This window comes from Vanacampus margaritifer, chromosome 8 (genome assembly GCF_051991255.1).
Source record: "Vanacampus margaritifer isolate UIUO_Vmar chromosome 8, RoL_Vmar_1.0, whole genome shotgun sequence".
Classification (NCBI taxonomy): domain Eukaryota; kingdom Metazoa; phylum Chordata; class Actinopteri; order Syngnathiformes; family Syngnathidae; genus Vanacampus; species Vanacampus margaritifer.
The window spans coordinates 14307836-14334696 of NC_135439.1; the positions used below are offsets into that span (position 1 = coordinate 14307836).

General features: G+C 41.3%; 1 protein-coding gene across 1 annotated transcript; it reads right to left on the reverse strand.

Annotated features, from left to right (window-relative positions):
* Positions 1-14046: 14046 nt before the first annotated feature.
* On the reverse strand, positions 14047-25599 carry dyrk3 (dual specificity tyrosine phosphorylation regulated kinase 3). Its single transcript, XM_077573551.1, has 6 exons — positions 24791-25599; positions 22326-22435; positions 17655-17860; positions 17270-17573; positions 16770-17186; positions 14047-16686 (listed from the first exon to the last, which is right to left on the reverse strand). The coding sequence occupies exons 1-6, from the start codon at positions 24831-24833 to the stop codon at positions 15955-15957; spliced, it is 1812 nt and encodes a 603-aa protein (XP_077429677.1). The 5' UTR covers positions 24834-25599; the 3' UTR covers positions 14047-15954.
* Between the last annotated feature and the right edge of the window lie 1262 nt (positions 25600-26861).

Sequence of the window (26861 nt, forward strand, 5' to 3'; positions counted from 1 at the left end):
TCTTCCACTAAAGTATTACCATTTTTATGTTAAGCATTTGCTGATAGTATCTAATAAAGTAACTCGTAATATAACTTAGTTACTTTTAAAAATCAAGCAATCAATGAAGTAACCAAGTTACTTTTAAAATCATGTAATCATGAAAGTAACTAAGTACTTTTTCAAGGTAACTGTGGCAACACTGCATTCAAGTATGTGTTTAGCCACTCATACAGCTGACACAAACATATAAGCTCTCAGGCCGCAGCCCTTCATGATGGCCAATGACCAACAGTGACAGTTTGACTATTGTAATCCAGACCATGGATTTACACCATGCATATAAAAGCATGTTACACGTGTAGTGCTGCTTTTCCTCAACATAGTACAAAGGTCACCTGTCGATGCCTTCTTAAAATAATCGGCTAAATAATTTTATCAGATTTTTCAGGAAGCACAAAAAATTTAACCATTTTCATCATGAGGAGATGTTTTAGGCAAAAAAAAAAGACTTAGGCAATCATTTTATTAGTGGGTGACAACATGCGTAATTGATTTAACAGCAATGCTTCATACTGCCGCAACAATCAATAACCCTACTATATTTGATCACTTTAGTGGTGTCATTAGAATTCACAAACATTAAAAGAGCATTCCATGAAATAGCGCTATCAAAACCATTCCGATGTTAAGGATCATACTACAATAACCATACATATATATTTGTGGTTGCCTAAAAGAGGGACAAAGTACAAACACTCACAAGTTTTATCTTGGTTTATTATTTTTACAGAAACACTGCTATCTAAGGATATAGGAAACCTGTTATTAATCAATAATCGAGCTTTTATTGTTTATATGTTATTTATTGAGTCTGTCAGGGATCATTTATTATGTTTACTGTTGTGGTGTGGCAGTGCACAATATAAAAGCATGTTATTTACCAGAACTGTGAACCCACATACATAGACGTTCTAATAAAGTATAATTAAAAAAATATATTTTTTTTTTGTTTGTTACAAAATAGGCTCTTAGTTAAGGTCAGAAAGATTCCTACTTCTTCTTCTTTTTATTATTATTATTTTTTTTTTTTTACACGTCAAGTGAATTATAATCTGCTGGGAAATGTGTCACATCATGAAAATAGCAGATATATGTTGAAATAAGTGTTTTCAAAAAGGCCATCCATTCAACATTTGGCCAGAGTCTGAATAATTTTAACTGATAGTTTAAAAATGGATGCTCCCCCTGACGAGTTGTGAGTTCAAGTTTCAGCTATCTTCTTTTCTTGTCTGCCTCTATTCCTCTCCCACGGGGAGACCCTTGTAATCCAATAATCCATCTTAATCCAAACGGAGATTATGTGAGGTGAAAGAGCCACTTTGTGCACGAGATTATCCTCCAATTCAAATCACTCTTACAGTTTGTCAGTACTGAATGCACGTGTATGTGTTTTGTTGTTTGTTTGTTTGAGAGTGTGCACATTGCGCCGCCTCTTCTTGCTGAGCAGCTGTTGTGTTCTGAGCAGCCTCCCCTTGCTTCTTCATCCCTCCCCTCTGCTGTGCATTAGTCGAGGTCAGTCCAGCGCTCTTTAATCCTGCCAGTCTGATCCCCATCACGTTTCACCTTCCACACACTCAACCTACTGCCCCATTGCCCCGGCATATCAAGCCATCATCCCCGCCTCAGTATGCTGCTATTTACTGGCCGGGTGACACCTGGAAGACGGCCCTGCCTGTCATATCTGTGACGCTTGCAAACCGCAGACTTCTTACAAAATCCCATCAAAGCACAGAGGCAACTCTGTTTAATCATCCTCCTCGGCTCGTCAGTCGTCACTTAGCCCAGTGAAATCCGTGCTGAATTACAATCGGAGCGGCGGCCATGTGTTCTTAGATTCCCGTGCAGTTGCAATCCCGTACTCGGCGCTATTTTTAAGCTGCCCAGCTGGCACTACCTCCGTCTCCCCCCCCACATCGTTGCCACAGTTGCACACACCCTCACAGACATGTGTGCAGGGTTGGTATGAAGGCCCTCTGCCTTTACTATGTCCTTGTACGGACATATGACCCACACACCAGCAGGCCCCTCTGGTGTGGCTTTCCATTCCCGGAGGCTTGTCCTTAAACACATACTGTATTGCCCTCAAGTCAAGATCACGACCCGCTGCATATTATGGCCACTGTTGTTGTATATAAATATCAACTGTGCATGCATATGGTCTATATACAGTTTGTACGTAAAGCACACACGTGGTAATGTATAAGGCATGATCCTGAGCCCTTTTCATAAATAGACATAATTAATATCCCTTTGTGTATGCTGCCTTTAGTGTATATATGCTCAAATATAATGCATTGCATGCATCACGTTTCTAGTGTGTATTTCAACGTGGACAGGATTAGCAGTGAACTCTCGACCCTGACTGAAAGTATACAGACTGGCACTGATCAGTGATGAAGGGGTGACTTTTAACCCTTTCTATGGTAAGCACCCACAAAAATATATAAAGGATACGAAGCAGTGAACATTTCTGCGATGAAAAATGTTCGTCACAAAGTTTTTTTTCTAGATGAAAATGAAACAAAAACTAAAACTGAAGTTATTCATTGAGACGACGATAACTAAGATTGATTGACAATTTCATCAATGACTAAAACGAAAACAACACAGTGAGGAAAATTCACAAAATCCAATCCAAAAAATGAATGAACCGCGGGTGAGAGAAAAGAATCACACAGAAACTTTTTGCTGCACTCTATTTAACTCATTCACTCCCAGCCATTTTCACTGAAGCAACCCCCTTCGCTCCCGGCTGGTTTACTGGATTTTGCAAGGCCCATAGAATATTGTGTTCTATTGCTATAAAAACATAGAACCTACCAAAAGAAAGATTAGAGTCTCTTTTTTCATCAGAAAAAAAAGGATATTTATGTTTCCGTTTTGTAGCAATTAGCATTAGAATATAGCTAAGTTTCATCATTATTCACAAACCTGTTTAAAACACTGGGGAAAAGAGCTTTATGCAACATGGCCCTGGTTGATCTCTTATACTCTGCTGCCACCTGCTGGCCTTTTTTTTTGTAATAACTACCATTGCTTTAAGCGACCTCTTCAGGTCAGAGGCTGCATCAAAGCCCTCTGTATGCTCTAGCATAATTTTTATTTTATTTTTTAAACATTAAAAACGTATAAATACATTTTTGGGACCATGGCAATGTTTAAAATATTTTTTTAATATGTTTTTGGGAGCAAATGAGTTAATATTCAAACATATTTACATTCATTCACGTGCAGCTGTACTTTTTTTAAAATTTAATTTAGGTCAAAACTTATATTATTGTCAGTTCAACATGCTTCAGTGAAACGAAGTTTAAAAAAGACACAGTTGTGTTAAATGTCTTGCATGTTAAACTACAAATAGGTGTGTTATAATTTTCTGTATAAAAATTAAAACGTATGCTGAAGGAAAACGTTGACTAAATTTGGTCTTTATTTTGGTCAAATAAAATTGAATTAAAACTCAAATGTAATCTAAATGACTAAATTATGACTAAAACTTTAATTAATTTTAGTCGAAAGACTATAGCTGAAACTAAATTTCTTGTCAAAATGAATGCTGATACAAAGATTATTTTAATAGAGCCCAATGAGGAATTACATGCATTGCACGTTTGTATTTTATTAATTTTAAGATGCAAGGTCTTCTTTCTTTTAGAGATACAGCAAATTGAATAGAATGACAATTAATGTCTTTACTAAAGCCGAACATCCTTAAAAAAAAAAAAACGGTAAAAATAACTATGCAATGGAAAGGTCATTAAAACAACAAAGCTTTTATATGCCACTACATATTAGGGACCTTTTCTGTATGGCGCACGTGGTTGAGTGCGTATGTCTTAACTAAGTTTTGACTGTGCTAAATTGCAGCCTTGGGCAAAACATGTGCCCACCAATTATCAAAGTATAAAAATTACCTCTCAGAAATCAATTTCAATACTAATAATCATTTGCTGTTATTTCTGGAATGTTACTGCATGCAACACTGAGTTTTTTTTCTTTTTCTGGTGTGTCACAAAGCATCCCATTATATCCTGACACCATTCATGTACTAATATAGCACTGATGTTCCATGTTCAGCCAGCAGTAAAACATAAACATGAACAGAGCAGAATCACTGAATTATTGATGTTGCGCTGATGGGCTGTATTCAAACGTGCCCTTTAGTGTACTGCGTGTGACTGTGCTTTAGCGGGAGGGTCGTCATGTAAAATACGATCTTCATTTTGGCTCTCTCCTCAGTAGGTCAGCGTGCTTCCTGTCACGGGCAGACGGAAAGTAGCCCTCCAAACTCTGACATGGAAAAAGCTCTCAGCACAACAATTCACCCAGCAGCTGCTCCAAGGGAGACAGGGATGAGGGAACAAAAACGGGACACTGGCGAGAATAAGGCCAATGACACATGGACACAACATTAGGCCAATTGAAAGGCTGTATCAAAGTTTGCTTTTACAAAGACTACTTATAAAGTGATAACCCGTAAACGAGAGGTTTATGGAGGATAATGATGCAGGCTACAGGGTGTACTGTAGATGCACTGTCAAAATGATGGAAATGGAAAAGGAAGTGAAAAGAAGTTATTGGCGCAAAATAGCTTGTTAAGGGATGGAAAAATAATGTAGCTCCTTAATATTCTTTATTTGCTACTAGTCATATACTGTAGAGATGTGTTGGCAGCATCGTAGTACTGTCCTGACTTTTAATCAATCATGTTCTTGATGTCCTTATTTGTGATGAGTAATATTGTAGGCACAGCAGTGTTGCTCAAAAGAAGATCCCATCACTACTGAGAAGAACAAATATGAATGGCAATATTTAGCTGCATGCTATATAAAGTGTACAAATCCGCCATCCCAACTTTCATCTTGTTCGTTCACATTTTTGATCATCTGAAACCATTTTAGCACATTTCTTTGTCCACAGATTTTGCCACATTGTAAGCCATTGATTTTTTTTTTTTTATTTTTTTTTTTTTTATTATAACAGATTCATTATTTAATCTGTGCTTGGACAGCACTGGTACCACCCAGTCCAACAATAATGACCATGAATTACGATATTAATTGCTGTTCAATTCCAATAGGCTGCGTCTCAATGGAACATCTGTCTTTTTAATTGCAACAGTGTTACATCTTCAAACTAGATTTACTTTAATCAGCTTGACATTCTAAAAACAGTCCAGTTGTGAAATGTGCAAAATGAGCCGAGAACAGCACACAGGGTCGCTCTTGTTGACCAACAGTGGCATCAAATTTTTCCAGAATTCTTAGCTTGTGTTGTCTTAATAGTGACATAACTTGAAATGGTTAGAAGAAGTGACATTGTGGGACAGCACATGTGACACAAACGTACACACAGTACAAGCGTTTTCTTAGAAACACAGAATGGGGTGGTTCTCGGAACCTAACAGAGGCCAACATACTGCAAAAGTTCATGCGAAGCAATCAAGTATGATGGAGCATTATTTTTATTTTTTTTAGTACATCAAAGTATAACTCTTTGTAAAATAGGAATCAACTATCTGGTCATAAAATACAAGATGTTTTGGATGAAAATGTGAAAAGTGTGAAGCGGAGCTAGTAGCTAGGTTATTTAACAGTTTAGCTCACCTCACCAATAGCTGGCAAATATTTACTAACCTTCATGTCAGTTATGCATTGAATTGAAGAGAATAAAGTGATGGATTAGATACTACTGAGACAGTAATTAATGCAACTATACCTTAAAAAAAGAAGCAGTTGCGATTTAAGCATACACATGTGAACATAAGACTCCATCCACTACGAGTGGATTTTCTCATGATCAGCCGCTGTATTTGATGTGGCAGGGCTATTAGCACATCAACTTTACTGAGAGACAATTTACAAAGTGCAGAGTGCAAGTTAAATGCCTCTCATTCATCCATTTACACACACTAATAGATTTGGGAAACAGATTGGCACCAAGACAATGTACTGTACACCGTAACACATTTCTGTAAAATCGACAGTAAAAAATTACAGCATGTTCTTGTTTTTTTAATTTTACAGTATTTAACTGTATACCGCAATGCATTGTGGGCAAAACAAAGTGCTTTGTGGGTAAAAACAAAGTACAGTAATTTGCTGTAGAATACTGTAAATTTTACAGGGCGGCAAGGTGGCTGACGGGTTAGCACGCCCGTCTCCCACTGCTGAGGGTGTGAGATCGAGTCTGGGCTTCGGCCTTCCTGGGTGGAGTTTGCATGTTCTCCCTGTGCCTACGTGGGTTTTCTCCGGGAGCACTCTAAATTGTGTGGATGGTCGTTTGTCTCTGTGTGCCCTGCGATTGGCTGGCAACCAGTTCAGGGTGCACCCCGCCAGCTGGGATAGGCTCCAGCAACCCTTTTAAGGAATAAGCGGTAAAGAAAATGGTTGCATGATTTTACAACGACATACGATATTTGTGTATTTACAGGAATTTGCTGGCAACTCATTACGTAGAATACAAGTAACAGTTGTAAACTAGATTACAGTGAATTGCTGTAAAAGTAAATACAGCAAATAATTTATATACAGTAAATACTTGTAAAGAAAAAATACAGTAATGTACTGAGATTTTACAAGAATTAGCTGGCAACTTTTTTGGCAGTTGTTTCTTGTAAATTCTTCAGTCAATTCAAATCCGATGATGATGGAAAACATTTAGTCTCACATAGTTGCGATCGGGGCGGCACGGTGACTGACTGGTTAGTTAGCACATCCGCCTCCGAGTGCACAGGATGTGAGATTGAGTCCGGGCTTTGGCCTTCCTGGGTGGAGTTTGCATGTTCTCCCCGTGCTTGCGTGTTTTTTCTCCGGGTACTTTGGTTTCCTTCCACATTCCAAAGACATGCATGGCAGTGTTAATTGAAGACTTAAAATTTTTCACAGGTGTGATTGTGAGGGTGGATGGTTGTTCGTCTGTGTGTGCCCTGCGATTGGCTAGCAACCAGTTCAGGAGGTACCCCGCCTACTGCCTGAAGCCAGCTGGGATAGGCTCAAGCGACCCCCGCCACCCTTGTGAGCACTAAGCGGTTAAGAAAATGGATTATTATTATCATTAATTTAGAAAATTACTTTTGAAATGTACTTTTTTGTGTTATGATCAGTGAAAAAGTACTTTATTATTGCCCCAAGATAGTACAAATAGCACAGTATGTTGTGCTGAGCAAGACTGTATGGCTTGACTTGACTTGCTTGAAATTTGGTGGTGACTTGACTTGCTTGATTTTTTCCCCCCAACAGTAAATAGGGACTTGCTTGAAATGTAAAGATTATGATTTAAGACTTACTGATGTCTGCTATTTAGCTAGCTACTATTCGGCCAGCATAGCATGCCACTGACCCACCTACTTACCCACTTACTTGGACGTCTAGCTAATGGCCTACTTAGATACACATCATGCTAGCTACCAACCAACCGGACAGATGTAAGGCTGATTTTTCTCTGTTGCGACAATGTATCTGTAACAGAATCAGCAGCAAAAACACGTCCCTTGTTCTTGAACCCATGGTGCAACATTTCATGACATTTTCATAGCATAAAAGATGGCAAAGAAAACTGCTTGGCGTAGGTAGTAAAACCACTGAACAACATGTATCACAATAAATATGTCACATTTGAGAAATTATGTCACAACAAAATGTTCCTCAGACTTTCTTTCAAGTGTTGCCGTGGGGACCTTCCACCTCGGGTCTATAAGAAGGACTGGAAAGATAAAACCTGAAAAACACATTACGCACACATATACTGTATATCGAGTTATACATAGTAAAACAGACAGACAGTCAGATTAATCTGCGAAGACTGAGGATGAGTCACCTTCTATTTCAGTCTTAACAGTGATCCAGCCAGGTCACGTAAATAAGACGGGGGGGAACTAAGAACCCAAATACAGGACCAACTAACGCAATATGAACAGAGAGTTATCTGTACTTTTCGCCACCTGTAAATAAATTCCCCTCCTACTCTAACCTGTATTCTTTTGGGAACGTCGAATAGTGATGGGTTGTGTGGGCAAATGGTCCCACGTGTGTGATCGGTTTAACTTGTACAGACGCGCTCAGCTGTGCATGTGAACTCAGCTGTGTCATTGTGATGTGCAACGCCGGAGTAGGCTGCAGATCTGCTGCGGAGCATGTGGGGACATGTGTCTGGAAGTGTTCGTGCGTGCGTGCATGCGTTGGGGAAAACGGGGCGGTGAGCGAACGTAGCGCGTCCTGCTTCTGCCATAGACTGGTTGGGTCAGCTGTCCCTGCGATCCACAGCCAGAAGAGCTGCACATCTCTCATGAGTGTGTGACTGTGTGCATACACTCGCTGACCCAGGACTGTGTGAGTTGATTTGGGCGTAAGGTGTAAATAAGGGGAGGATTGAGCTGTAATATAGTCAAAATGGACTCCACTTGCCCTCCTTGCCATGACATCAGACAAACCAGATTAACACTGGAAAGTAAACAAGCCCTCTCTGCTGGCTTTAAAAATATCAAGACGTGACCTACATTTAAAATGTTCTCATTACTTGTTCCATGAAATTGTACTAACTTATTCCCGATAGTCTGTTCTCTTCAGTTCGTAGAATTTCTCTTTGGCGGCACTGTTAACAGTACATGTATATGGAGACCCTAATGAGGATGACGAGCATGCTAATCAGCTACTCTGAGATGGATTCTGGATTTCGTTTTAGTGAAGACATTCTCTGGAGCAAAGGCTGTTCTGGTGGCTGGTCTGAGACGATCTTGGATTTTGGTCCTGGGCTGGGATCGTTACATGTGGTCTGCGATTGGGAGGCCAGTTGGGTTCTGAGTCCTGAAATGCCTTGGAAGGTAGCAATGGTAGAGAAGTGAACATTGTGGCCTTTTACTGCGGGCAGCCCAAGGCACTATAAAGGGTGGAAAGCACTGCTGGTGAATGAAATGCGGCCTCCATGAGTAAAATACATTTATTGTATTTAGGGTTACACTTTGGCAAGTAGAAGCCACATTCCCTGTAAAACCTCCTAGCTTTGCCCCTGGTCAGAATAGTATCAAAAGTTGGGCTTGGTTCTGCAGTACAATCTGGTGGTCATATTGGGGAGTTTTGGGAGGCTTTAATAACTGTGTGTAAAAGGTCGTGTAATTCTTGACCTTTGGGGGATTTTGACAAACGCGTGTCATAGACATGCTACTAAGACACCTGGCAACTGTTTTAAACTGTAGGGGTGAAATGAATAAATCAATCATCTGTTGAGTCAACACTTTTTATGACGACAACAGTTTGTGTCTGGAACAGTTCAGTTCTCTTGAAATCAAATCTGAATCACCAGTGAGATCATGCTCATTCCTGCAACTACATTGTTGTATTTGTTTGTCACCAGCTGTGGCAGGGATGAGATTAGAGCGCAAGTCAGTATGCCAAATGGCGACAGGTGAGCTTTGGAGCATATGGTTAGAAAGGTGACAGGGTTGGTAGGTAATGGGATTGGTCTAATCGTCTTTTACATGACAAAGAAAGACCTGCATAGAGAGAAATGCAGTTATTTTTTTACCTAACACATTACATAGTGTGAAAGCAGTGACATTAATTATGGTTCTTTTCTATTTAGATTTTAGAGAGGCTGTTTACTGCAATTTAACAGTGTTGCCAGATCTATTTTTAGATAATAGTTGACTTTGTCCTGCACTGTCTGAGGGATGGTTCTGGGATACATTTCACTGCATACTATACAACCGCAGTTAGTGCACAGACGCATTTCGACATTGAGAATTCATATCAACTGTAATGATTTATCCTATCCTATCCTAGCCTCGGATCTATGTATGTGAGGGTAGGTACTACTGTATAACACTAATTACTTTTCAAATTTTGCTTGTCTTCAGGACCGCCCCTCTCTAAATGGAGAACACGCACTGTGCATAGGGGCCCATTGTCCGTGGGGGGGGGGGCATTTTGCGCAAAGGGACGCATTTCAACATCAACGAACAAGCTTCTTACATCATGCGTGAAAAACTGTTGGGTCAAAAATAATCCAAAATTGGATCGGAAAGGAACCGATCCAACTTTCTGTGTTATTTATTTAACCCAACTTTTTGGGTTATTCAGTTAACCCCAAATAGTTGGGTCAAATGAATGGCCATCAAAACAACCACCAAAATTGGGTTGTATTGCACAACACGTTTGGGTTATTTAATTAACCCAATACAGTAAATAACCCAAAAAGTTCACTCTAAAGACCGATCTACTGTATGGGTCAATTTGACCCAACTTTCTCTGTTGTTTTTTACAAAACAAGGATGTTTTGTATAAAACAACCCAATTACTTGGGTTATTCTCATACAAAACAAACCAGAAACTCATGTCAAATTGACTAGTAGTGGATCCCCCAAAAAATTGGCTCAAATTGGCTTATTTTTGACCCAACAACTATCAAAGATGTTGGGTCAAATGAATAACCCACAAAACAACCCACAAAAAATGGGTTATATTGCACAACAGATTTTTTGTTATTCATTTAACCCAACTGGTTAAATACAGTAACCCAACAAGTTGTTTCAAATGAATAATTCACAAAACAACCATACAAATAAACTAAAATAAAATAAAACAAATACAAAAAATACAACAAGCAATTTTTTGGGTTGTATGGGTTATTCATTTGACCCAACTTTTGGGGTTATTTATTTAATTAACACAAAAAACTGGGTCACGATTGACCTGGAGGCTATCCCATCTGAATAAGGGGTAGGGTACACCCTGGATTAGGTGGTTGTTTTTTGCACAACCAGCTGCTGGGTCAAATGAATAACCCAGAGATGGGTTGCTGCTGGGTCAAATGAATAACCCAGAGTTGGGATGGTTCCTTTTTCAATCTAACTGTCTTTAGAGTGCAATTCATCCCAAAAAAAACCCAACAACCCCCTAATCCAGGGTGTGTCCTACCCCTTGCCCAATGTCAGGTGGGCTAGCCTCTAGGTCATTCGTGACCCAAATGAGGACAAGCACTATAGAAAATGGATGACAGTCTTCATGAATTCTTGATTCAGCGCTTGTGCAGGTGTATCTACTGAAGTGGCATGTAAGTGGAAAATACCACCATTCTTTTATTAGAACGCTAAAATGAATGAAGGGCCCACATGAATTGTGTTAAGAGAAAATCAGTGATGCAATAACTCCTGTCATGACCTGAGATAATGATGTCTGGATGATTAAGCAGCCTGTCTAAATTTCCAACAAGCATCCACAACACTGTCCTGCTGTGATGGAGGTAACGTTGCTCGACTGGTTGTTGCGCATATGACGAACTGTTTCCTCCCCCCCGGGGCCCGCATGTAAACACGGAGGACTCAACCGTTACGGGATATGGTGTGTAACCCGAGCAGGCTGTTGCTCATAGGTAGATTCCAAAAACTTGAATGCCTGCTGCTGAAGAGTAGATTGGCATTCACAAAACCTGTGTAACAAGTCGCAACTCGGCCATCAGACGTATGCATTGAGGCTGATAAGCGATGTCTACAATTAGTCATCAGTTTTCTGTAAAAACATCTGCGGTTCTGGTGGCAAGTAACAAAGTGCACAAGTAGAATTTTCAAATATCTGACTGATGACATTTTATTTTTTATTCTGACATTTGAAAACATATTGCTTGTTCTTTCTACTCCTGACTTTGCCAAAATAGGCCTGTTGCTTTTTTCGATGACAAAAAAAATAAAAATAAAAAAAAAGAGACGTAACTATGAAGTGTGAGAATGGCTCCAAGACCAGTGTCAGCAAAAAATAAATATTTTAAACCCAAACCCATCTGATCAAGGGAACCAATGATGTTGGTTGCTTCACCATAACAATGCATATTTTCACAACGCCCTGAACATCTGGCAGTTCCTTGCCAAGAAGAGCATCTTTTTGCTGGAGCTCTCTAAACCTGGCTCTGTGTGAATTTCTACTCTATCCCAAGCACAAAGGGGTTGTTCATCAAGATGGAATGAATGGATGAATCCTTCCACGAGTGCATGAAGTTGTGGCAGAGAAGGCTCTGGAAGTGTGTTAGCATAACTACAGATTTATATCTTACATTTTGGATTACATATATAGTATCTTTTTGTGACGCCCGTCCTGGAACTTTTTTTTTTTACACACTTTGTAGAGAGGTAACGTTAACAGTGGTTGAGATCTTGATTGATTGATTGATTGATTGATTGAGATCTTGGGATTTTAGAAGGTGGAAAGAAACAGGGAGCGCAGCAAGAAATGTGAGCCAGGGATCATTGATGATGACATAACAGATTTGGGGAAGCACGATATTCTCCAACCATGACCTTAGGAGAGTTGTTTGATGTTGTTGGATAAAAGAATGATTCATGGTGAATCTGTTTAATCTTGTGCCAGCCTATAAACAATGAGTTTCTGACTTTCAGAAGTTTTCCATCTAATCTAAAAAAAATAAAATACATACAGGTAATTTTTCAGTTGTCATGATTAGCTAATCAAGCATTTATTGGATGTTACTCAGTTCACATTAGCAAATGGGAACAGCTTTTTTTCATTGTGCCAAGTTATCAGAAACGAGTATTGTATATGATTGATTATTTAACTTTTTTATTTAAAAACTTAGGAGTTGAACAACAGGAGTTGAATCAGTATTTCTACTTTTACCACTTACTTTTTCCACAATTAACAGCACATGTGAATACTTTTTCCACCTCTGCCCTACACTCAAAGTCTGCTTTTGTAAAGATACAAATTCAGAATTTTAATTGGCATTGCTAGAGAGGTATTTATTCAACCGAGTTGATTATAGTGGTTGTAGCTGGGCGTCACAAGGTGAGGGCGTGTCTAAATAATTGTGCACGAATGCTGTGATGACTTATACATTAACAGAATAGAAGTAATCATATTCATTTGTCAGATACACACGCGCACACTAAATTTGAGTAGTGGACACAGCTTTACCAAGAAAATGCCACCCATTTGATTAAAAAAAAAAAATTAACAAAAAATTGTGAATTGATATGCAGACTGTGTGTGTTTGTGTGTACTTCCTCAGAAACACATGAAGTGGATGACACTGAGTCATCACTTGTGACACATTTGCTGGTGGAAGCAGGGTTGAGTGTATGCGCACTCACTGGGCCTAAAATGAGGCACATTTGGACATCCAATAACAAGAAGTGCAGCAACAATTCTGTATTCTGTATTCTATATGCTCACTTAAGATTGACACGGGATAGAGAAGTATTATTTTTGATAATTCTAACAGGATTTTAAGATAATCGTATAAATGTCTTTGTTTAATTTTCATGTCACTATGCCAATCAAATCCGAGCATGAACACAACATTGTGGATGACACAAAATCCTGTCTTGCCTTTTTTCCTTTGAAAACAAATTTCATTTGAACTTTATAGTCTACTACATACAAATCCATTTCTAGTGATTGGAGACTCGGGAATAAATGAAGTCAAGGGCACTGATTCCGTAACCTTAACTCTGCCGAAGAGCTTATTCACAGTAGTCCGTGAACACCGTTGGAAACATTGTTTCATAACCAAGGTGTCAAATGACAAAAACATTTAATCTTATAAACCAAATGGAAACTGAGGCTCATTGAGCCAGCATGTGATCTGACAATGGGTCTCATCTCTCAACCAAAGAGCATTTGGGGTACCTCTGGCCTTCACTGAGGCAATCAATGTTCTTCATAATCATCTCCAGACCCTCTCACGTCTGTCACATGTATACTGTGAACTCTCAGTACCAGTCTGGCTGTGCACTTATGGATGTCGGGCCCTCATGCCACCACCTTATGAAGTCTGTTTCTGACAGTTTTTGGAGAAACACTTAATGAGTGGCCTGTTAAGAGGCCAATTTGTAGCGTCCTTGAGCAAAGTAGGTAAGGGTCCTAGCGCATGCAGGGTTGTTGCCCCTCCATCTCCCTTTTGTGGTGTACTGGCCTGTTTCTTTTAGTATCTCTTCCACTCTCTTGTTACTGTGGCAGACTGTGCTATATCTAATGAAATCAGTCAATTGACACTCAGTTCATAACCATTTTTCTTTTATTTTCCTTACAAAAAGAAAACTATCACAACTTCATTTGGTTACTTTACATTTCTCTTCTGGAGTCACTCAGCAATAACTTCTCAACATTGTGATCTCATGCTGGAACACCAAACATCCTGCAACTATACCGCACACCACGAGTACATGACAGCATACAACTTGGTTTTTGTCTTCTTAATCCGTGTTTGAATTATACTTCCTCTTGACATTTTGGGAGTGACTCGCAATAGTAACCACTTCTATTTATTAAAAACAAAACAAAACAATGGAGTAGAAATCCCTGACAGTTTTACTTAGAAAACAAGGGATGAGATGGAGTTTTTGAGCAGTGTGGTCCATACAACATGCACCTGACAATTTTGTGTGTTTGTGTGCGCGTGACTGAACAGCACCATAATTCAATATCTATATATTAATGGGATGACAAAGTTCCCTGGCCTACATGACAGTGCGAGAACAAGGGGGAGGGGGGAGCGAATGTAGGTCAGATTGTGGAGCATGCAGGCCCCATTAACGGCTCCACGGTGTCACAACTATACTGTATGCAAACGGAAGCCTTTATAGCCGTAGTCTCCACCTTTTTTGTGTCACACCCTGGTTTCAACTAAAGGCATTTTGATGGCCAGCATAAAAACAAAATTAAATGCACCATTAGGCAGAATGTAGTCATAGTTAGTGGGTGCTCTGTATTGCTACCATCTTAGCGTTTTTTTTTAATAGGCTCTTCTTTCTCAGTATTTGGCTTGTTCCCCTTTCTGAAGAAGCACTAACAGTTTATTTTTTTATTAACATTTTGACAGAAGAACAGGCGGGTGGCAACTGCTTTTCAAAACAGAACATGACCGATGATCAGTAATTTTCTGTTTAGTTTCTCTGTGCATCCCGATACCGGCTTGTGGCCAAGTGGTTGGGGATCCCTGCTTCATAGGATTAAGGGGTGTATCAAGTATGTCTCCCTGAGAAACTTGCCTTCAAATCAGTCCTGCAGAGGGCCATCTTTGTTACTGGCCCTTCTCAAGAGAACGGAAATGGCTCATATTTAGCACATTCTGTAACATTTTTTTTTTCCAGATTCACGCTCTCCCATCCTAGTGGTCCAAAAACATGACAGTACGAATATAGAAACGAGGCTAGGTAGAGATGAAACAAAGTGAAGTCATGACACTTTGGTGCCAAGTGGAGCTTCTGTCCTCATCAACCTTGTGGTTGAGGGTGCTTTAAATACATGTAGATCACTCTTCATGTCACCCACAGTAGTACCACTAAGCCAATGTGTTCATGCGCACACTCATGTCACATATTGAGTTGACATGCTAGCACCAGGGATTAATTATGGCATGATGTCAATTAGAAGTGAAAAGTTATTGCAGGAACTACATGATGCTGTCGTCAAAGTGTGTGAAAGTGTTGGCTGAACGTGTCAGTGTGCTCTTTTCTACTACGACTGTTGGCTGAGTAAAGCTTTTTCTGCTACCAGTGAGCTAAGTAGGGAGTTTGTAGCCCTTTTAACTCCTCAGAGTGTTCAATAATAAAGAGTGAGGCTTTCGAGTGCAGCCAACTAAAAACACTCGCGTGGGAACAAATTCACATTAAAAACACTCAAACATTTGTACAAATTATGATCTAAATCCACGACTGTGTATAGAAACTGCACAGCCGCCAAAGGAAATCCTCTGTATAAAAACTTGGTAAGAGTTTTTTCGTCTCTCCTTTGCTCAGCTAATATCAAAAAGCCAGAACTGGGGTGTCGACACCGCTCAGTAACAAACAAACACAAAGAACAAGCGACCATTTTCAAACCTAAACTTTGCTTCCTCCTGGACTCCGACTCCTCCTGAGAAGTGCAGAGAAGGAGGGAGAGAGGAGATGAGTGGTCCTCTCTCTCTCTAGGTGACAAGTTTGGGTAGGACTGTGCGAATAGGTATGGCCTCTCCTGAATCTCCCAACATGTTGCTCCTCAGTTTGTTGTTAGTGGCTGTGGTGCCTAGGCCAGACCCCCCCTTAGACATGATGGAAGGGAAGGAGGTGCTGTGGTGATCGGGGGGCCGCTTTGCGGGGGTCCCTTGGCTCCTCTCGGCTCCAGGCAGCGGTTTGGGCAGCCGGCGATAGAGCCAAGGGTGTCTGAGGGCCAGGCTGGGGGTCAGACGAGATGAGGGGTCCCAGTCCAAACACTTTTTGATGAAGTCAATAAAGGTGGCGTCCTCGCAACCTTTGAGTGCGGCGCTCCACTCTTTGCTGGCCGGGGGGCCTCTCAACTTGCCGCGGCGGGAGCGAGATGCTGTCAGCACAGTGGCCCCTGTGGGTAGTGTGTTGGCACCGCAGTAGCGGGGGTGGCCCTTGGAGTTTATGAATGTCTTTACTCTTTTGGCCTGCTCCAGAACCTTCTGAGGAGGCATGCCCAGCAGCTCCATGACACAGGCCAATTGGTCGCCCTCGTCCTCCCCGGGGAAAAGCGGGTGGCCCGTCAGCAGCTCGGCCAGGATGCAGCCGAAGCTCCACATGTCGATAGGCAGGCCGTAACGAGCGCCGAAGATCACCTCGGGGGCTCGATAGAAGCGAGACTGGATGTACGTGTACACGCGCTGGTGCTCGAAGCAGCTCGAGCCAAAGTCTATCACCTGGTGGGAGAAGAGACAAGTCAGTGAGCGAGTGAGAGAGAACCCTTGCTGGAAGGCGGCATGGCACAGGTGTGCTCGAATACCTTGATGCCGCTGCGTCCCTGCTGTTTGAGCAGAATGTTCTCAGGCTTGAGGTCACAGTGGATGATTCGGAGCCTGCTCAGGGCTTCCAGGCACTGCAGGATTGAGTGCGCAAACTTCCTGACCAAAGGCAAGCTGAAGCCCTGGAACTTGTTGCGCTTGATCAGCTCGTAGAGGTTCATGCTAAGCAGCTCAAAGGTCATGCAGATGTGGTTGCGGAAGGTGAAATGTTCCAGCATGTGCACCACGTTCATGGTACCGTTGCGGTCCTGCTTGCGCAGGTGCTCCAGGATGCGGATCTCCTCCTGTGCCTGTCGGTGGAAACGCTTCTCGTTGCGGACCATCTTCAGAGCCAGGTGCTGCTGCAGTTTGTGGTCGTAGACTTTGGCCACCTGACCGAAGCTGCCCTTGCCAATAATCTGAGGAGAGCAAAAGGGAGGCAGATGAATGAGGTTTGTTTATAAATGCAAATTCAAAAGCCGTTCAGCATCCTTCGTCTTACCTTGAGAAACTCGTAGCGGTAAGCCAGCTGGTCATGCGGGACGTTGATGTAACCACCTTGCTCGTCGTCATAGCCACAATTGTTGCTGCCCCCGGTGACGGCGGGCCTCTTCTTGGCGTTGGGTCCCACGAAGTAGATGTCTGAGTAGGAGTGGATCTCGGTCTGCTCAAGGCTGGTCAATTGAGTCCGATACAGTCTCACTGCCTGTTCTGGCGTGAGGGGGCCACACAGCTTGGTACTGTTCCCTCCATTGGCAACCCCATGAGAGCCAGAGTTGTCATTGGAGCCCTTACTGGATTCGGAGCTGTGATAAACCAGAGCAGAGTGAGCAAATACCCTCCCGTCTTGGTCTCAATGTTACTATTTTTTAAAATATCTTCCCCACCTGTCAGCACTGTGATCCTTGGACAAGGTGGTGGCTGGTACCGGTTTACTAGGCGTCTGACCGCTGGTCCCACCGTTCTGAGGTGCAGCCGTGGTAATGGCACTGATCTTACGATTGTTAGAGGAGTCTTCGTACAGATACTTGACCTTCAGCTGGCCACCTCGTACGGTTATCTGATCCCTCATCACACCCTTGTTACTGACTGCCTGAAAAGGGAAGAAGAGACAATTAGATTGGCCTATCGTGGGATTTAGACAATAAACACACTACAATAGATAGTGCTTGAAAGTAGGCATTGCACACCAAAAGTGAACTTCAGATTTCCACATAGCCTGTGAGACTCCAAGAAAAAGTATGACAACAACCACGGAATCAGAAATGGAACTTTCTGCTCATAAAAAAAAAAAAGGCTACAAATGAATGCACACCGGAAAAGAAGCCATGTTTATGCTTCAAGGGATGAGATAAAGCTCATAAACAGATGTCAGGTAGGCCGCACACAGGCTGCTCTCTAGCTGGTTGCAAGCTGCAAAGTACAAGCTGTGACTGATCGTTTTTTTGTGATTGGCAATTAAAGGCTTTGATCAACATATGCTGATTACGTACTTCCTCATTTAATTGGCCAATCATGATAGGTGGCACCACTAGATTGAAGTCTTGTTTTTCAACACCTAGGCCTACATTTTGACAACCAAAGTGAGTGTCACGCAGACCGTATGCCCTTAAAGTTGTCCAAACCAGCAAAACTGGATGTAGATCCAGTCTGGTAAGCAACACCAGAACCCCCCCCTCCACCCCTTCCAAAACAACAAAACACACACTATTTCATCTGAACGGAACATGTATGACTGGATTCAATCATTAACATTTTATGATTGTTAGGACTATTTTTAGTATCTTTTTGGTTTTAATGTCTATCATCATTACAATGACAGGATTGAATGTTAAGATGAGTTTCAGTTCTTGCTGCCAGCAGTTTCGTTTGAGCAACCCCCTGGAATTCAGTCCTTTAAACTCTCCTACTGGTGGAAAGACAAATATCCACAATGAGACATAAGGTCGGTTAAGTTTTTATCACAAGTCAAATGTAGACGCTGTGGGTCGTTGAGGTACGTAAATAGTACACCTCCTTAAAAAGTACGATTCTATCCAATTTCGTACTGAATTTGAATGTTGATAACATTATTTGTAGCATTTTGGAATTCTGAAAGAAAACAATACTTTATAAATAATCTGTTGTGTTTATACTCATTTAAGTTATAACCATGATTTTTACCATTAACATTTTGGTTGTCAAGTCTTCCACGTGAGCACTTATCAGTTATAACCATGATTTTTACCATTAACATTTTGGTTGTCAAGTCTTCCACGTGAGCACTTATCATGGCAATGACCCAACTATTTGGTTCCCACCCTCACTGAGCACTTGGTTTGAAATTATCAAGGGTGGGGTAACTACAGCCTCTCGGCCATGTGAGCTGAACTGCCATGCAAATCTAAAAACAAACAGGATCTCACAGGATCCCACAAATGTTCAAAATATATAATAAACGTGTTTAATTGTTTTATTTTCAAACATTTATCAGAGCCTGTGATAACTTAGACTGAAATAGTTCCTGGAAGAAAAAGGTGCCCCAGCCCTGGTTTCATAAGACATAGAGCCACCACCCCAAGAAATGAACAGTAGATGAAATGAAGTGGTGACATTTGTGCTGTAATTAGGCTCAAGTTATGAAGGTAACGGGTTGATCCTGCATTCCAGCACAGCGACAGAATGCAGAGTCTGTTTCCATACGTGTAACTATACAGTCTTGATTTATGACAGGCAAGCCAAATGGCTGACGCTGACCCTGTGACCTTCTGCAGCTGCTGTCCCGAAAACTGTACGGCCAATGCCATTGATTGAGCCCCTTCAGCCACAGACAGACACAAATAATGTACAGGCATAAAAATCAAACAGTGTGTGGCTTGTCAAGCCAACAGGGATGGATTATTGATCTGAGGGGCCATGAGGAGCAATTAGAAAAACCATCACCAAAAGAGCTGGAGGTTATATGTTGTTAAACGAGGGTGGCAAAGGAGTTCCTTGTCTGCAAAGTGCAACAGATGGAGAGGAGCTAATCTCTTTGCTGTCAAAGAAACGCCTAAGCGCGCTGGCAGTTGCACAACTCTTCACGTGCAGCAAACCCTCAAAGCTTGTCACAATGCAAGCCATCTTAAGCCAGACAAAACAAATGTGAAGCTTCGTGACTTCGCTTTCAGCACCACCAACCTCAACAACTACAATTCCTCATGAGTTTGTTTACGGCTTTTAGAATAACCAGCAATGACAAATGTGGTTATTCGTTCAACTGAGCAGCTCTGTGCATTCCAACAAACTTAACTGGGGCACGCTTCTGTCAGCTACATTCAATTGAGGATATTACCTCGGCGAGCGTGACAGCACATACAAAAGAAGAAAAGTGGCCCTGGTAGAGAGAACATGCTCAAACCCCTGTGCAGCCCCACTGATGGCGGATTACGCTGCACAGTACAATGAAGGGTGGATGTTGATTAGTGATTTTGTTTGTGGGTCACATTTTCAAGTCCAATAAATCTTTAGACTTTATACCAAACCATTTTGCCCCTTTTGGCATGAGAGGCTTTAGACATTCATTGTGTGCACATTTGCTGCCAACGGGGCTATGCAGACAGCACCCAAAGCTAAGAAGTAGCCCACTTGTATCTACAGGCATTATTGATTGATATTGAACAATCTAAATGCATTAAAATGGACAATCATCTATTAAATCATTAGCCTAACAGCATTATTACCAAAATAATTTTTGAACATTTTCAAAAAATTTGAAAAACTCAAAAACTTAAGCTAACAGTAAGAGTCTAGCTGCCTCGACTCACAGCCTTGCGTATTACCATGACCTGGATGACTAAGAATCGACACAGACAAAGTGTGAAAAAAAATATATATATATATATTTTTTTTTTAAACCAATCACATTTGTATTTCGAACTGGCTTTTATGACTTGGGCTATTATGCTAATAGGCTAATGAAATGCTATCACACTTACAAGGTGTTTAAAATTAACAAAAAGTTTTGAGTATAGTAGATCAAATTCAATAAATTATTAATCCTAATAATCCCATAAATGCATACCTATACCTACATGGTATTTTTGCATTTGCATACAATTTTTGCATGCCATATGTCTACATAACCTCGCAAGCCAGATTGATAATTGTGATTCACTCGAGGAAGTTCTTCAAAATTCAAATGATCAATATTGGACTTCACTCGGCAAATCCGTTCAGGAAACTAGGGCCTTGCTGTACGATACTTTGATCTGATTGGAGAATGTGACATCTTGCATGTTTGTTTTGACCAATCAAGGCAACGGATGAAAATCTTGTCTACCATTTAAACGGGGAGGGCACAAAAACATCTTTACCAAATAAAAATGCACAAAGCGCCTCTCGTTGTTCAAATTCAACAAGGAAACGGTGAGTAATTCTGTGAGAACAGAATTAACCCCCCACCCGCCATCGCCGCTTATTGGTTTCGTCCCAGATGCAAACGTATCAGCGGGAGCGGGAACTCACAAATACATCTTGTTGGCAAGGTTAATGTCTACATACTGTACACTAAGCACTTTGGGGAACAACAGACATTTTCACTGTCTCGTGAAAAGCATACATACATACATGCCATTAAAAGTTGTCAAAACTAGTGTTTTGCTTTTACCATCATTTGCCATCTTTTGATACTTGCGTAACAGCTGAAGAATGTTATGGTGTATGTGTATGATGAGGCACATTTAACTGTGCTACGTATCTCCACCATTTGTCATTATTTAATCATTTAATGAAGGCTATATTATTAAATAAAGGCTTCTGTTATGTTATGTTTTATAAGCCATTTTTTTTCAGGGCCGATACCGGTTTATTAGTAGTCAAGAAGGCTGACAACAGATATTTGAAGCCAAGATTTATTTGTGGTAAAAGTAAAAATTATTTTAAATGCTTTTAAGCACATCTCAATTAACCAGCTTTTAAGATTTTGTATGCGTTAGTTTTTCTTCAATCTTAGAAAATAGACATATTTGTTTAAAAAAATCTAACAAAAAGTGCAGGGAGCACGCAGGCTAAAAGCAGTAACATTAAAGGAAAATGTGAACATATTAATAGCTCCCTTAAATTTTCTACAGTAAATGGTTTACAAAACTTCAAGGATGGAAACTGTTTGACCATTGTGAATTATTTATAATTTTTCCATCTTAATTATCTGCTTTAGTTTGGGGTTTTTTTGGGGGGGGGGGATACAATTTTATGTTAACAAATTAGCAGTGGCAAGGATGCAAACAGATTGTTTGACCTGAGAGGTGCCATTGAAATTACAGGATAACCACAATTGTCTTTTAAAAAGTATTTATCTTTACGCACATCTAGTTAATCCTCATATAAGATTTAGGGTGGCATAAAAGGTAGAAGTAAAGAGATAAGATAAACTCGCTGCCATGCACCACTAAAAACTAAACAGAGTAAAGTTAATGGGATGACAAGAAACAAACAAGGTTGGGGGCTGGGGGGTTATATGTCTCCAAGTAACAGGATGTCTGGAGACAGCGTGCTACAGCACAGGAAATAGGGCTTTGTGTGTTTGTATGTTTGCTTACTGCGAGCTTGGGCATGGGGGGCAGGCCTGAGGGACTGTGGGTGTCAGTGTCCTCTTTGAGGATGTGGTCCGTCCTCATGTACGAGTCGTAAAGTCCATCACCGTGACGCGCTAGAGGCACAAAGAGGAACAAACACAACAGCATGATCAAGGGAACCGATTGAATCAATAACACATTCAAGGATACACGAAAAAGAGTAATCTAATCTTGTTGTAAAGAGGCCAAAGCTAAATCCCATTGATTATCTTGTCAATCAATTGCAATGTTGTGAAAACAAATTGGAGAAAGCACATTTCCTGTGACAATCCTCCCAATGAATATGAATGTATTGTGAGCGGTACATTGTACCCAAGAGCATGGCAGCGACCTGACCAGCTTAGGTAGGGCTTAGGGTCCCAGATTGCTAGCGCTGCAAGTGGTATTATTGGCCTAATGGGGGTAACAGATGCCCGTGTGACGACAGCATCTTTCCGTCTACCCATCTGTCCATTCAAGCCTGCTTGTGTACTGCGTGGACCAGGTCAGGTGTGCTCCCAAAAAGAGCTCACATGGCCATTCAATAGCGAGGTGTGTGTGTGTGTGTGTACATGCGTGTGCGTGCGTACGTGGGGCCACATCACTTCATCTGAGCTGATGCTGACAATGTATGAATGAGTCAGGCTTGTAGGTGGTTTCTCAGATGACAAAGCCCATCAGCAGGCTGTTCATTTCAACGGTTGTTAGGCAGGTTTCTACCTCACCACTACTGTGAGATGGCCGCAAGTAGCCGGTGAACAATTGCACTGGTGACATGTTTAGTTAGCTGGAGGAAAAAACAACTGGCGTTCCCTGCGACTGGCCCTTGAGAGTGTTCTGAACACGGGCAGGTGCGTCACAGCTTGTGTCTCCAGTCAACAGACCTGCACCGGGACAGATTAGACCTGCTGCCTAGATACCCACGCATTAGATCTGTGCAGCGCAGCACAGTACAGCAAACACAGGCTTGAGGTCTCCACGCACATTATTAGCCAAGCAAGCACAGATCACACCCCCATTAGGCACCTGCAAAGTCCTAATCACTCAGTGGGGGCTCAGCACTTTCAAACAGAATCTGCCTGCTTTGAGGGTCAATCTCTAAAGGGGGAAATAACAAAATAAAAACTATTTTCTCAAATATTTTAAAATTAAATAATAACTTACTGGGTATTTTAACATTGAGGTCTTAAAATTAAACAGGTCTCAATTAATGTTTCTGAACTACATCGTTGAGGCTCAGAATTGTCAATGATAGGCATGACGGCGGATGGAAATAAGCTTGTCTTTCATAGCGAACTTGCGATGCTAACAGCTAAGCGCTAGCAAGTTGTGTTCATCTTGACGAGACAGCGTACACGTTGCGACTGCGCAGTAACCTCCATCCATCCTTTTTTTTTTTAACCGCATAGTCCAAACATGTTAATTTGTTATTCATAGACTTGTAAATGTCTATATAAAGCAATTTATGGCAGACCAAGAAGTCCTTGCTGAGCCATCAGAGCCGTTAACGGCAAAAAAAAGCTAGCTAGAGAGTTTCCGTTCATGGCAAAAATAACCACTGCCTAAACTAAATACAGTGGAAGAAAAATGTAATTTTATCTCAATTTTGTCTGTCTTGAAATCACAATTATTGCTGTCATAAATTGTGGGTCACATTATTCACATGTCACACTCTCAAACCATCTATTGCCAGAAGAACAAAAAAATAAATGCCATGTTTATTCATTAACATTGCATGATCAACGACAAGCTAGTTTCAAGACTTTATCTTGGCTAATTTATAAATAGCAAAACTATGTGGGGACTGATCAATAATATGGATTTGTACGGGGAGGAAATTAAATGTTTGACCACATTTGGACATAGGGGGTTTCCGCGCAAAAGTAAACACCTTACCCCAAAAGACAGAGCTGGAAGTGCAGACTGTATGTGGACTGCAAGCACCCATCTATGGATTTGAGGAAATATGACTTTGCAAATTTGGATAATCTAGTCAGCACGCAGCAAACCCATAAACCAGCCAAAACGTGATCAAATAAAAGCTGACTCTTGTTCCTGATAATCTTATCAAGGTATGGCCTCACGCAGGGAGTAAAATAAAATCCTGCAAGTAAATAAAAACATCAGCATTTCCTGGTATGTGTGCCAAAACACTGAGACAAGTCTCGTGGTGGACTTCAAAGAAGGGACGGGGGGGAGGATCGTTCATTTTTACATGGTAAAGAAGAACTACTGCATTCATGTACATCCGTCTGCTACTTGTCCACAAAGTGCCACAATGTGACAAATGAGCACGGACGAGAAAATAACTGTTCATTCAGTCACAGAATGGCCACAAGATATGTAAGTAAATGAAAAGCGTTGCCCGAAGGTGGACTTCCAAAAACGAGGGCCTGCTAAGAAGACAAAAACAAAAGCAATACAAAGAAAGACATCACAGTTGGAATTACCTGTTGCGATTGGGCCATCTGGTTTTCTGCTTATGATCATCATGGTTGTAATTAGTTAGTGATGCCAGCATCCGAAGTGAAGAAAAGTCACAGAAAACCGTAAGAAAAAAGTTACATGGCCAACTGAGCTGATGGCACCTTTAATGAAGCTTTTATCTGGCGCAGTCCCAAAAATTACCCTGAGTTGTGTTTTCGTGCTAAAAGTTAATCAGCGATCCGTTTTGCTCACACTTGTGTGTATTGTTTGCGCTGCTAACGTTAGCCGAGGTAGCAGCAGGGAGACACTGCAGATGGGGGGTCGTTTCTCTCAGCTCGCTAGCCAGCTAGCCACAAAACAAACCACGTCCGTCGGGGAGCCGCTCCCTCCCTCGAAAAACACTTGGAAGTCCAAACGTAACAGCTCGGCGGTGTGCTCCGTGCGCCCCTCGCCTTTCTCTGTCTGCCGAGCGACTCGTTCCCGAGCACCATTCCCGTCTTTATTCCCTCGTAGCTGACTTAGCGAACGGCGACGCTCCCAACTCCGTCGCAGCCTTTTGAGTCCTCCGTCGGGAGTCGGGACAGCTTCGGGGAGGGGGGCTGCTTCGCTTCGAGGCGGCTATCCAAAACAAGCTAGCGAGCGATGCTCTCGCCCCATGCTACCGACACAGACGACCGAAGCGTGGCCTTTCCGCAGAACACCTGTAGTCAGCGCAGCGAAGAAGCGGCGTTTAATCCGTCCTCTCTACCGCTCGACTATCTTATTCGACGCGGCGGTGTGTTGTTGCTATGGGCGTCTTCAGTGTCCCGGGGTGAGCGAGCAGGCAGGCGGAGAGCTGGGAGGGAGGGGGAGGGGCTCGGAGTGGACTCCAAGTTAGTAAGGAGGAAGGCGCGCCCCCTGGTGGCGCTGAAATGTCCACGGCCTCAAAACGCCAATAAGTTTTCCAGTCTCAAAAATGTATACATAGAAATAAATTCATGATTATCTATATTACAGTAACTCCCAAATTGTATGCTATTCAGTTGTTTAAAGAGAGAGAGAAAGAACACTCTTCTAGGCACAAGAACAAGCATTTGTTGGACAGAAAAAGACAGATATTTGAAGAAGAGCAAGAGGTCAACCTTTTTATAACTGAATGGAATATTAATGAAGGTGTTTCCACCCAAATAAATGTTGCCAGAGAGTATGGAGAATCATCTATTAAATCATTAGCCTAACAGCATTATTGCCAAAATAATTTTTGAACATTTTCAAAAAAAATTAAAAACTCAAAAACTTAAGCTAACAGTAAGAGTCTAGCTGCCTCGACTCACAGCCTTGAGTATTACCATGACCTGGATGACTAAGAATCGACACAGACAAAGTGTGAAAAAAAAAAAATATATTTTTTTTAACCAATCACATTTGTATTTCGAACTGGCTTTTATGACTTGGGCTATTATGCTAATAGGCTAATGAAATGCTATCACACTTACAAGGTGTTTAAAATTAACAAAAAGTTTTGAGTATAGTAGATCAAATTCAATCAATTATTAATCCTAATAATCCCATAAATGCATACCTATACCTACATGGTATTTTTGCATTTGCATACAATTTTTGCATGCCATATGTCTACATAACCTCGCAAGCCAGATTGATAATTGTGATTCACTCGAGGAAGTTCTTCAAAATTCAAATGATCAATATTGGACTTCACTCGGCAAATCCATTCAGGAAACTAGGGCCTTGCTGTACAATACTTTGATCTGATTGGAGAATGTGACATCTTGCATGTTTGTTTTGACCAATCAAGGCAACGGATGAAAATCTTGTCTACCATTTAAACGGGGAGGGCACAAAAACATCTTTACCAAATAAAAATGCACAAAGCGCCTCTCGTTGTTCAAATTCAACAAGGAAACGGTGAGTAATTCTGTGAGAACAGAATTAACCCCCCACCCGCCATCGCCGCTTATTGGTTTCGTCCCAGATGCAAACGTACAAGCATTTGCTGGACAGAAAAAGACAGATATTTGAAGAAGAGCAAGAGAGGTCAACCTTTTTACAACTGAATGGAATATTAATGAAGGTGTTTCCACCCAAATAAATGTT

What these genes read in the sequence shown, in the direction of transcription:
- dyrk3 (XM_077573551.1), bottom strand. Translation starts at nt 24,833, where the DNA reads ATGATGATCATAAGCAGAAAACCAGATGGCCCAATCGCAACAG. An exon ending in CCCCCATGCCCAAGCTCGCA is followed by an intron (nt 17,861 to 22,325) that starts GTAAGCAAACAT and finishes TTCCCTTTTCAG; the next exon opens with GCAGTCAGTAACAAGGGTGT. An exon ending in ACCGCTACGAGTTTCTCAAG is followed by an intron (nt 17,187 to 17,269) that starts GTAAGACGAAGG and finishes TGCTCTCCTCAG; the next exon opens with ATTATTGGCAAGGGCAGCTT.